The 12992-nt window shown below is 41.2% G+C and overlaps 1 protein-coding gene across 1 annotated transcript; it reads right to left on the bottom strand.

Moving 5' to 3' along the window:
* Positions 1–5056: 5056 nt before the first annotated feature.
* LOC124110955 (elongation factor 1-alpha 1-like) lies at positions 5057–10081 on the bottom strand. Its single transcript, XM_046470460.2, has 7 exons — positions 9927–10081; positions 9573–9723; positions 8310–8489; positions 7406–7865; positions 7028–7119; positions 6702–6866; positions 5057–5665 (listed from the first exon to the last, which is right to left on the bottom strand). Exons 2-7 carry the CDS (start codon positions 9714–9716, stop codon positions 5315–5317), a joined length of 1392 nt encoding a protein of 463 aa, XP_046326416.2. The 5' UTR covers positions 9717–9723; positions 9927–10081; the 3' UTR covers positions 5057–5314.
* Positions 10082–12992: the final 2911 nt, after the last annotated feature.

Genomic DNA, 12992 nt, shown 5'->3' with positions numbered 1-12992 from the left:
GTGAAGTTTCGGGGCGGTCGGGCAGCCTAGTGGTTAAAGCGTTCGCTCGTCACGCCGAAGACCCGGGTTCGATTCCTAACATTGGTACAATGTGTGAAGCCCAGTTTTGGTGTCCCCCGCCGTGATATTGATAGAATATTACTAAAAGCGGCCTAAAACTTTATTCACACACATTCAAGATGTTTCGATGTTGCTCCAAGTGTAATTAACAGTCAGTTATGTTGTAAGATTAACCATTGTGGATCTCGTGGACATGAAGTCTTGATTACCTGGGAGAGAAGGTCGGTGGTTAGACAACCAAAGACGTTAATTTATGTTGCTGCTTGGCATTAAGGAGATACATCAAGGACTGGTCGGCTCGGGGTCAATATGCTGTCAGAATACTGAGGCGTGGTATCTCGGTGGAATAGTACTATAAAACCGGCATTAGTCCACGCTAACACACACGCACGCACACACGCACGCACACACGCACAGGCATTCACACACGCACACGCACACGCACACGTCCATGGACGTCACTCTACAGGTATAATAATCCTGAAATCGGTTTTGAATATTGGCGACAAAACCCATAGTCACAAGAAAATATCTGTCAAATACAGAGTCGATTGTACATTTCCGATCGTATCATGAACAGAGATTTGGTTTTACATTTGCCGAACCCAGCAACTAGTATCTCTCTTTATGCGGATTTCTATTGAGCATTTGAATCCAGTACAGAGAGGAATGGACATGTCAAGTAAAAGGTTGATATCACTGATACATGGTTTGGTCGGATTTCTTCCTCAGTTATACTGTCCTTTGGCATAATTCTGCATTATTTGATATGCCACTTATACCAAGTTCTTTGATCCAACAATTAATCAAGTGACGCTACATATAATGGTTATGTTATTTAAGGCTTTGTCAGTGGTAACCACTTTTCATGTTGGGCAACCAGACTTTAGATGACAATCGACTGGGACAGAATTGGTTTATTACAATTCTATTTCTCTTTTTTAGTTTGTTCATTTTAACACTGACAACGTCACACACTGACTTAACCCACATGAAAGACATTCAACTGGTTCCTCTTCCCTGCTGTCCAATTTTGTTTCCACATCATAATGATTTTAGTCATATAAGGTGTGATCCCAACTGACAGGAGGCTGCTCACGATATCTCAGTCCATATTTGAACAACTGACGAAGGTTGTTATAGTCCATATTAGAGAAGTCATCTGTGATTTAATGACCAACAGGTTGGTAGCAGTATGTTGAGTTTATCAGTCACAAGTAGTAGAATTTATATCATGGGTTTCCATGCCTACGTCGTGCAACATATTCCTGTATTTGAGTGAGTGAGTTGGGTTTAACGCTGCTTTTAACAGTATTACAGTTATATCGCGGCGTGTCAGCTTAATGTGGGAGGAAAGCCCGAAGTGATGCAGGTTTCAGACGTTTACCACTTCGGTGAAACCCACGAGCACGGGTATGGTGCTGACAAACCTAGAAACATAATCGGGGCGAACTAGGATTCGAACCCACAATCGTAGGTTTCTGGCGTGCCCAAGGGACGCAACTCTGCACAGCGAATCGCAGCGCCTTAGACGACTGGGCCACCCGTGCCCCCTCCTGTATTTGAAAAACTTAGATGAATAATATGTGACATGAAAAAGCAGTGGTGAGGTGAGGTGAGGTGAGGTGAGGTGAGGTGAGGTGAGGTGAGGTGAGGTGAAATGGGGTTTAACGTCGCGTCCAAGATTATTGCACTTATATAGCGACGTGCGTGTGTGTGTTTGTGTGGCTGCTTGTACTAGTCCGGACTGATGCCGATTTATAGTGCTAACTCACTGAGATACCATGCCACAGTTTAACATGAATACCCCACTCAGACACAGTAAACTGACTCCGAGTCGACCAGTCCTTGCTTTAGCCCCTTAATGCCGAGCGCCAGACAGGGTAAAAACAAGTACCATCTTTTAACGTCTTGTGGTATGACGCGGCCGGGGATCGAACCCGTGACCTTCCGCTCTCCGGGCGGACGCTCTACCACTAGACCACGGAGGCGGTCCGTGAGTGCAAGGACTTTTGTATAAGGTCCTATGATATATTGCTTCTGACACATAGATTGTGGGTTCGAATCCCAGTTCACCTCGATTATGTTTCTAGGTTTGTCAGCACCATACCCGTACTCGTGGGTTTCATCGATGTGGTAAACGTTTGAGACCCGCATCACTTTGGGCTTTCCTCCAAAATTAAGCTGACACGCCGCGATATAACTGGAATACTGTTTAAAGCAGCGTTAAACCCAACTCACTCACTCTTTATGACTGTTAACCGTATCCTGTGTATTTCAATATAATTTGTTAATTGGTTCTGTACGTTAGGTTCCTTAGGCTATGTGTATCAAAAGCAGATACTCTATTTTTAGCAAGATAATTCAATATAGATACTTTTGTTTTACTTATTGTACACGTAAACGGGTACTGTGGACCAGAGTGGCACCCACTTTCTGCAATAATGAAGACACAGAAAGCTTTGAAATGTGTTGGGCAGGATAGTTTATTCAAACAGCCAACTCTAACCAATTTGGACCGACCGAGACTTGTTCCACAACGAGAATGGCGCCACATTCAAAGGGCGGCTATTCGTGACCTGATTGCTTGCATGCCTGCAAGGTGTCCGGAATGCATTGCCATACACCAGGGACACACTAGATGATATATTCAACCTTTATAAAGCATATGTGTTCTGTGACCAATTGGATATTATATAAATGTTGTTTCATGGCAAACATTTTTGCAGGCATCCAAGCAGGCAAGACTTGGTCGTACCCCAACAACGTGGACAATTGCTCATGATACCAATCACTGGATTGTCTGGCCAAGATTAGATTGTTAATAGTTATTGCTTGGTGCGTTGTTAGGCAACAAACAAACACTTACATTTTTTGTGAGTGCCTATTTTGCCTGTGACGCACATTACAACTTTTTCGGCAGGTACTGATTGTTCTCTGGCGTTTTGAATTCTCTTATTTTTTGTTAGTAGAATAAACCTATCATTAGTGAATGCCTGATAAACACAGGGTACCTGGTCACTTGCTCACCTGGTAAGGTCCGATGATCATGTTATTGATGAAGAATCTATGTCCTCGGGTGTATAATGATGGTGATAGAGAACTTCAATCTCTCAAATAGAAGATACAGCGGATTTCAGGTCTAGTTTGTTGACAGAAGTCTGTTGTTCTCTGAGTGTTGAGGGGTAAAAAAAAAAAAGACTGCCCATTGCTTGGGATTTATTGCATTGATCATTGTCGATGCTAAATATCTATCTGGCTTCCATTTGTCCATTGCCATTTCCATTCTATTACCTATCAGTGTTAAGCACACCCCCCCCCCCCCCCCCCCCCACCCCCCACCCCCCCACCCCACCCCGTTTGCCCATTGCCTATTACCAATCAGTGGCAATTTAAGTCCTGACTTCCAGTTGTCCATCGCTATCATCTATCAGCGCTAATTTACAATTAAGTGTTGGCCTCCATTTGTTCTTTGCTAATTACCTATCAGCGTCAATTATCTGTTGGCTTCCCTTTTTAAGGTCCCACCATCGTTATCTTAATACTTTAGTTGTTTGATAAGGTGTATAATTACTTACCGAAAAAAGTTTCGTAATAATGCTCATTGAGGCTTTATTGCAGCAAATGGTAGCTACGCTCTAATTCTTTCTCTTCCTTCAGTTGAATATTTTATCTAAATTGTGAATTGACCAATGAATACAAACCTTCGAATCCTTTGAAACACATATAACATCGCAATATAGTGTCACGTCCCATTTTCAAAACCACCATTCAGGGCGCTGATTAAGCCTATATTGCCCAGGTGACACAGATTGCAGATTAGACTTTGAGTTTACGCTTCATGTGACAGGATCAGTTGCAATGAAATCGGGCGAGGATAGTTGTAACATACACACGGATATACGTGACTCTCTTTAAGTATACATACTGTCAACATTATTCTTCTGATAACGTATAATGCAACTACTCACTTAGATAGACAGGGGTGGTAGAAGTAATTCAAATGCTGCAACACTGAAAATCAGGGAGCCAAAGACATTAAAAGTGCACAGCTACTAAAAGTTTCACCATGTCATGTCAAGGGTAATGAAACATCACATACTCCAATTGTCAAAGCAATGAATGTAGGTGACCAGGCATGATGGATATATATTGCTACACTACTTCATGTACACTTATGCATCATAACGATGGAATAAAAAGAAGATTGCAAGTATGCAAATACAACAAACAAACAAACAAACAGAGTCTACACATTTATTAACACCAGCATTGATACTTGATGCATTGATGCATACAGCATAAACTGATATGGCCATTTTGATCATAACCTATAATTATTTCAGAAAGACCAAATTTTGAAATCCCTTTCAACTGATGATATCAGCAATATACTTTTAACAGATAACAAAGAAAGACAATGCCTCAATTTTAAAGCACCATCAAAAGATTTATAAGTTTGGAAAGGTAGATTAGTCCCAACATAATTCAATATTTTAACAGTCTTTTTTGAAAATTTGTCCCAGGGCATAGAATATCAATCACCTACAATTTGCATTATTCTTCGTAATAGATGGTAACGGAAACGTTACTGAGGTGGAACAGATGTGGAACAAAGGGCGAGGTGAAGCAAATGTATATTGTCATCCCGATAAAGTACTCTGTGTTAGTGGACAGTCAAATACTCGAGCTTCATCAAAAGCATCCCTGTGTACATAGGCCCAGCGTGTAACTCTCCAGTCACATGCAACTAGAGCGGCACTGTTGTATGAAGTGTCATGGTTGGAGTACATTATCAGGATAGAAGTCCATCGGAACAAAATGACGTAAGCCCATTGTATCATGGCCATTTGATGTGCTCTCTCTCTCTCTCTCTCTCACACACACACACACACACACACACACACACACACACACACACACACACACACACACACACACACACATGCACACACACACACACACACACATACAGAGAGAGAGAGAGATAAGAGAGAGAGAGAGAGAGAGAGAGAGAGAGAGAGAGAGAGAGAGAGAGAGAGAGAGAGAGAGAGAGAGAGAGAGAGAGAGATTACTACATGGTACATGTAGTCCCTGATGTATAGCTTTTCACTTTTACATCATATGAATATATGTTTGCTTGTAGTTAAGTGATACGTTAAGATTTAGGTTATCTCAATCTGTACGAGGGTGATGTAAGCTAGGCGAAATGGTTATTTAGAAATCTGCTCAATTTCTATCAGAACGGTACATGCTACAGAGCTTTCTTGGCAGCTTTGGTTAATTTAGCCTTGCCTCCTGTATTCTGTGTCACCTCCTTGATAATCCCAACGGCCACCGTCTGTCGCATGTCGCGGACAGCAAACCTGCCCAGTGGAGCATATTTGGCAAATGGCTCTACGCACATTGGTTTTGATGGTATCAGATTTATGATGCCAGCATCTCCAGACTTCAAGAACTTGGGATTGTCTTCTAACTTCTTGCCATTCCTACGGTCCACTTTCTCTTTAAGTTCCGCGAACTGACATGCGATGTGTGCTGTGTGGCAATCCAGCACTGGGGAGTAGCCAGCAGCGATCTGTCCGGGATGGTTCAGAACAATCACCTGTAAAGAAGTACAGGTACAAGTACAGAGTGGGTGGATTGTTGTGGCGTGGATTGGTTTGTCATGGATTGGTGTTGTTTGTCGTGGATTGGTGTTGTTTGGCGTGGATTTGTGTTGTTTGGTGTGGTTTGTCATGGATTTGTGTTGTTTGGTGTGGTTTGTCATGGATTTGTGTTGTTTGGTGTGGTTTGTCGTGGATTTGTGTGGTTTGGTGTTGTTTGGTGTGGTTTGGCGTGGGTTGGCGTTGTTTGGTGTGGTTTGTCATGGATTTGTGTTGTTTGGTGTGGTTTGTCATGGATTTGTGTGGTTTGGTGTTGTTTGGTGTGGTTTGGCGTTGTTTGGCGTTGTTTGGTGTGGATTGGTGTTGTTTGGGGTGGATTGGTGATGTTTGGTGTGGTTTGGTGTGGATTGGTGTGGTGTGGTGTTGTTTGGTGTGGATTGGTGTTGTTTGGTGTGGTGTGGCGTGGATGTGTTGTTTGGTGCTGTTTGGCGTGGATTGGTGTTGTTTAGTGTGGATTGGTGTTGTTTGGTGTAGTTTGGCGTGGTTTGGCGTGGATTGGTGTTGTTTGGCTTGGATTGGTGTTGTTTGGTGTTGTTTGGTGTTGTTTCGCGTGGATTGGTGTTGTTTGGTGTTGTTTGATGTGGATTGGTGTTGTTTGGTGTGGTTGGGCGTCGATTGGTTTTGTTTGGTGTTGTTTGATGTGGATTGGTGTTGTTTGACGTGGATTGGTGTTGTTTGGTGTTGTTTGGTGTGGATTTGTGTTGTTTGGTGTGGATTTGTGTTGTTTGGTGTGGTTTGGTGTTGTTTGGTGTGGTTTGGTGTGGTTTGGCGTCGATTTGTGTGATTTGGTGTTGTTTGGTGTGGATCTGTGTTGTTTGGTGTGGTTTGGCGTTGATTGGTGTGGTTTGGTGTGGATTGATGTTGTTTGGTGTGGTTTGGTGTGGTGTGTTTATGTGTTCATATATAGATTACGCATACAATCACTGGTTGGGATAATATTTTAGTCTTATAGCGAAAATTAGATTACTGCTTTACCTGAGCAACGAATGATTTTGTTGTGCATGGGGGGTCGTTTTTGCTGTCACCGGTTACGTTTCCTCGACGTATGTCCTTGACGGAGATGTTCTTGACGTTGAAGCCGACATTGTCCCCAGGTAAGGCCTCAGTCAGTGATTCGTGGTGCATCTCTACTGACTTGACCTGAAATATCATCATAGATAGAACGTAGGAATACATCGTAGGATGAAATAACCATACACTTATCAGCATGCGTGTTTCTAAAAAAAGGCAAACTCGAATCATTTATGTAACTTTCAAATTGATTTTTAGTCACAAACCATGAATATGTGAAGACATGTTACCTCTGTTGTGATGTTAGCAGGAGCAAACGTAACGATCATTCCAGGCTTCAGAACTCCTGTTTCTACTCTGCCCACTGGTACAGTTCCAATACCTGACCGAAAAAACAATGTAAATGTCCTCGATTTTAATTTGGAGATGATGATGATGATGATGATGATGATGTTGATGATGATGATGATGATGATGATGATGATGATGATCATGACGACGACGACGATGCTGATAATTTTGATTGACATATACTGTAAGCTGTAATTATTCGAATGAATGACATCAATTTTTAATGCACCAGCAACTTAATCATTGGATCAGTATCATGTATCCTTATTCCCGGGCTTCAGATTTCTTCAACCAATCAGAATGCAGCACACACTCACCTCCAATTTTATATACGTCTTGAAGGGGGAGGCGTAGAGGTTTTTTAACCGGTCTAGTGGGAGGTACGATGCTATCAAGGGCTTCGAAAAGCGTTCTTCCTGAAGCTTTTACTTGTCCGTCATCCGTTTTTTTCACAGTAGACCAACCTGTATACCAAGGCATGTTTTTACTTTCTTCAAGCATATTGTCCCCATGCCAACCAGAGATAGGAACAAATGCCACTGATTTATTGTCAAAGCCAACCTTTTTCAAGTAGGCTTTAACCTCGGTGACAATTTCCTGAAACCTCTTTTCAGAAAAGGGTGGTTCCGTAGTGTCCATCTTATTCACGCCAACAATAATTTGTTTTACCCCCAGCGTGTAGGCAAGCAGAGCATGTTCTCTTGTCTGGCCATTTTTGGATATTCCAGTTTCGAACTCTCCTGTTCCCGATGCCACAATGAGAACAGCACAGTCAGCCTGCAAAGAGAAAGACATAATGGAAAATATGAACACATATACCTTTAGTTAGGTGAAGGACGAGTGATCAGGGTTCCCTGGAATAGTTAATCGAGGTCATTGGAGTAAGGTGACAGACGATTGATTTCAGTAAGGTTAAAGACATGTCATGAGATATCACGGTGACTTGTGTCACATTAAGGACAATATAACAGGTAATTTAACATATACTTCAGGCAGGTGAAAGTTGGAACAGATAATCAAAGTGACATCAGTTAGGACAAGGAGAAGGGAATAGATTACCAATGTGATTTAATTAAGGTTCATTGCTTTAGTACAATGGCATTGATGATATATTGAACAACCTGCTCGGAATCCTACTCATGGATTTCTACCACTCATGATGTCGTTAATAAATTATGTACGTCATTCTCTGTATGCATGATGAATGCGTCTCCTGCGCACCTGGGAAGTTCCAGTGATCATGTTCTTGATGAAGTCTCTGTGTCCTGGGGCGTCAATAATGGTGATTGAGAACTTCAATGTCTCAAACTTCCACAGAGCAATATCGATAGTGATACCCCTTTCTCTCTCGGCTTTCAGTTTGTCCAGAACCCAGGCATACTTGAAGGACCCTTTGCCCATCTGCAGCAGAGTGTAGGATTGTAATGTTGGTGACATGTTTGTTGAGAATAAATGAGATTATATGTTGTAACAGCATCACAAGTGGTCTATGTTTTATGATCCCCGCGTTAGATTTTATACCATCAGATGGGGGACGAGTGGTGTAAAATCTAAGAACGGACACATAAAACCACATATATCACGAGTGATACTGCTTCAAAGAATGCTCTTTGCAGACATGTTTCAATCTGTTTTTGTAAAGAATAAAAACAAAGTTAAATTGACAGAAAACAGATATTTGACTTTCATTGACTATAAAAAAACGTGCAGCTTTTTTCTTCGTAGCAGGGTGGAAGCAAAAGAAATCCACATTCAGTCGGTTTTCTTCTTGTCGGAGTATAAGGGATCCATTCTCTCGCTCAGAAATGTATTTCCTTTCCAGGCAGGATATATGGTATTTGATCGAGATCAAGTGAACCAATGAGATCTCAACATTCTGACAGAAGGTAAGATAAAAAGTTGTGTCAATATGCTTGAGACAGAAATATATAGGGTTCATATATTTTTGTATGACTAGATTTTACCATTTTGAACCAGGAAGCATACGACTGATTGGCCTCATCGCGGCCGGAAAGTAAGCCAACAGAATTAATGCCATACGTGTCCGAGACACTGAAATGTGTTTTGGAAAATCGCAACAAAGAGCAACACGCCAGAGTTAATCACAAATGCTTTTACCTTTGAGTGAGTGAGTGAGTGAGTGAGTGAGTGAGTGAGTGAGTGAGTGAGTTGGGTTTAACGCCGCTTTTAACAGTATTCCAGTTATATCACGGCGTGTCAGTTTAATGTTGGAGGAAAGCCTGAAGTGATGCAGGTCTCAGACGTTTACCACTTCGGTGAAACCCACGAGCACGGGTATGGTGCTGACAAACCTAGAAACATAATCGGGTCGAACAGGGATTCGAACCCACAATCATAGATTTCTGGCGTTCCCAAGGGGCGCAACTATGCACAGCGAATTACGGCGCCTTAGACAACTGGGCCCCCCGTGCCCCCCTCTTACCTTTGAGCTTCGTCAACTGTCAATATGTCTGTCATCCTTACCTCCTGTGCTTCCTTCTCATACTTCTCAATGGTCCTTTTGTCAATCCCTCCACACTTGTAGATGAGATGACCAGTGGTTGTGGACTTCCCCGAGTCCACATGGCCGATCACAACGATACTGATGTGAGTCTTTTCCTTTCCCATTGTCCCTCTTTAATGCAAGAGAGTTCCAAATTGGTTGGATGTTTCCTTAGTTTTATTCTTTTCAAAATAAGTAAGTCATAACGTAGGGTGGCAATTAAATGTGTTGATTGTTTTATTTGTCATTATCGCTGCCTCCTTTTCAAATAATATTTGGTAGTAATTTTTTATCAAGACAATGTATATAATATCATAAAGATTTACCGAACTTACCTCAAAAGGCTTCAGAATTATACTCCCTGTAGGTCTTTGCAACAGGAAAAGCTGTCTAACCTTTAATATAAGTCTTCTTGAGCACTTGCTGTTTTACCACCTTCATATAGCTGGAATATGTGGCGAGTGAGTATGGCGTTAAACACTGAACACGCACACACTTTGCTACTTTATCAGTTGAATATTTCATCACGAATCCGAAATTATATATACAACCAATGAATACAAAATGTCTAATTTTACCTCTTTGCTAACGAATAGAAATAATAATTCATAAATGGATATTAGAAGCAACTATACAGTATTTCAACAACTAGGACATTAACTCAACACCATAATTAACCAAGATATTGATGGAAACTCACCAAATCAATCAAGCCAGCATAAACGCGCAATTTTACCCTGTCAGTACGTCCTGTGAACCACGTGTATATGAAGAACTAAAAGCTGCAGTGACATTCGCAGCCTCTCTGCACAGCTTGTCCTAAATGGGTTTTATAACATATCATCCCTTATCAGTGTATTTATTCTACAGTAATTGTGTAGTCATGCCTTATATTCATGTAGTGTGTCAGGTGTGTGTGGATTGTCATGAGTATAAACCAATTTGGTTTGATTCTTCATAATGCGCTAACGAATTCCTTGGGACTATTACATTCGTAATTCTGAAGCGCACTTGCAATACCATTGAGTTCATCATATTTCTGAAATCATACATTGAAAATGTAGGTTCTTCAGATACCATTTATGCAGTGTGAGTTTTTAGTTATATGTTGTATACAGCACTAGCAATCGTATGGAGACAGGAATGCGGGGATAATTAGAGAGCGTCACTTCATGGAAGGAAATACCCTTTATCCTGGAAGACGCTGAAGTCACGTGAAATGTATTGTTTGATCACGATCACCATTTACAAGTCAGATGCAGATTTTGGAAGCACAATGGCATCACGATTGATTTGCATTTATCATTAGGGTAAAGGATGTAAAATTTTACCTACGTTGTTACATCTCTCCCAGACTGCAAAGACTGCATCTTCAGATTTCATCTTTAGATTTCATTTAATCTTCAGCCCTTCACTGACAAACTCTGCTACAACAAACTACGTATGATAAGTGTCAAGTTAAAACAACCATACATTTTTATATAAGTGGTAGAAAAAAAATGTTTTCTTTTAAAAAGAAGATTCAACTTTCATATTCTCGCATCTTCAGTCCTGATTGTACAGGCAAGTAACATTTCATCATTCACCCGATGAAGGAGTAAGCATATACTACGAAACGTTGTGTTCCTTATAATAAAGAAGTTGACATCCATATGTTCTCTTCCTTATAAGTAAAAGAAGTTGTATAATACACACGGACACACTCGTCTCTTTCTGAATACAAAGTGTCAACATACCCTTCTATTAACATGTAATGAAACTAATAACTTAAAAGAGGCAGGGCTTTGGAGATGATCCAAATGCTGCAGCTTGTTCAGTTGACATTCATGAACAGGTTGAACAGGTGCATCTTATGCCACAAGATCACGTGATTTGGGTAGTTCATGCAAAAACGCATTCACAAATAATATTGTTTAATAGGCATTTCTTGACCGACTTTAACCAACACTACTGCAAGGAGTCTTAACGATTGTGGGTTCGAATCCCGGTTCGCCTCGATTATGTTTCTAGGTTTGTCAGCACCATATCCGTGCTCGTGGTAAACGTCTCAGACCTGCATCACTTCGGGCTTTCCTCCCACATTAAGCTGACACGCCGCGATATAACTGGAATACTGTTAAAAGCGGCGTTAAACCGTACTCACTCACTATATATGAAGGCGACCTGTTAAAAAAAGAGTCAGAATCCGAACTGTCGCCGAACTGTATTCCACTTGCATCACAGCATGTCAGCTTAATGCGGGATGATAGCAAGATGTGATATGCAAGTCTCGGACTTTTACGTCTTTGGAGAAAAACAGCACGAGCATGGGTGTCGTGCTGACTCACTGAGAAACATAATTGGCACGAGCTGGGATTCGAACCCACGATCATAGGTTTCTGGTGTCAGCAAATTACGGCGACTTAGACAACATGGCCACCGTACCCTACGTTTTTCGTTGGTCAGACTGTGGGTACTGATGAATGGCTGTAGAGATTGGATGAGGAATAAACACCCGTCCTACCCTGGAACCCTCACGGCCGGCCTTTAATGTTCAATACAGTACCATTACCCCTCGTCCAGAATATAAAATGGTCCCCAAAGAATTCGGTAACCCTACACTAATCCCTGGATCCATTCCCGTTGTTCTTGCGATCGCAAATGACCCCCACTTTAATCCTATCTATCAATTTCAAAGACAAAAACGAAAATACAGTCGGGCGAAGATTTTATATAGAGAGGCTCCATTTATGGTCTCTGTTGGAGTAGATGTCCTCAAAATTACACGCTTGACCCGTTTGCAGTCATAGTCAGTTGCACACGCTTTGTGGCGAGTCTTGTCTCCCCGAGAGGATATCGTAAGACCATGTCATTCAAAAAATATTTCTGACTACCACTCTTTTAAACGTAGAATATTTGTATTTTTACTTGTGGCTAACTTTGCATACAATCGCCAGTTGCTTAGGGGATGATGTAAATCCTACTGGGATCCACGCAGGTAGCAAAGGTACTGTAAATACCCATGGTCATTAGTATGGTGGTCTACTTTCAGTTGCTGGCGATCTATAGCCTGTTTTTATCTTGTATCGTAGTGTATAGTGCTATTCTCTTTTATAATTCCATACTTGTTTTATATTTTTTCTGTGTGATAAATCTAGTTATTTTGCTGTCCTTCGTTGACAGGTTTTTATATAAGTTTCACTGTATGTATTTTGTTGAACAATGGATAATCACGATATGGCTGAAGTATTGCCGATGTGACTTAAAATTTTAACTCACTCATTGTGGCAAGTCAGCTCAACAGACCAACTTCACAGACTTTTGTACCTTGGGGTACACTCAGTCACAAATTGACGAAATTCAAATTTGCAAAGCAAAAATAGTGTAAAAGAGAAGATAAAAATTGACCGATGAAATCGTCT

This window comes from Haliotis rufescens, unplaced genomic scaffold, assembly GCF_023055435.1.
Source record: "Haliotis rufescens isolate VD_foot unplaced genomic scaffold, xgHalRufe1.0.p SCAF_1, whole genome shotgun sequence".
Lineage (NCBI taxonomy): Eukaryota > Metazoa > Mollusca > Gastropoda > Lepetellida > Haliotidae > Haliotis > Haliotis rufescens.
This window is presented reverse-complemented; position numbering and strand designations above follow the sequence as displayed.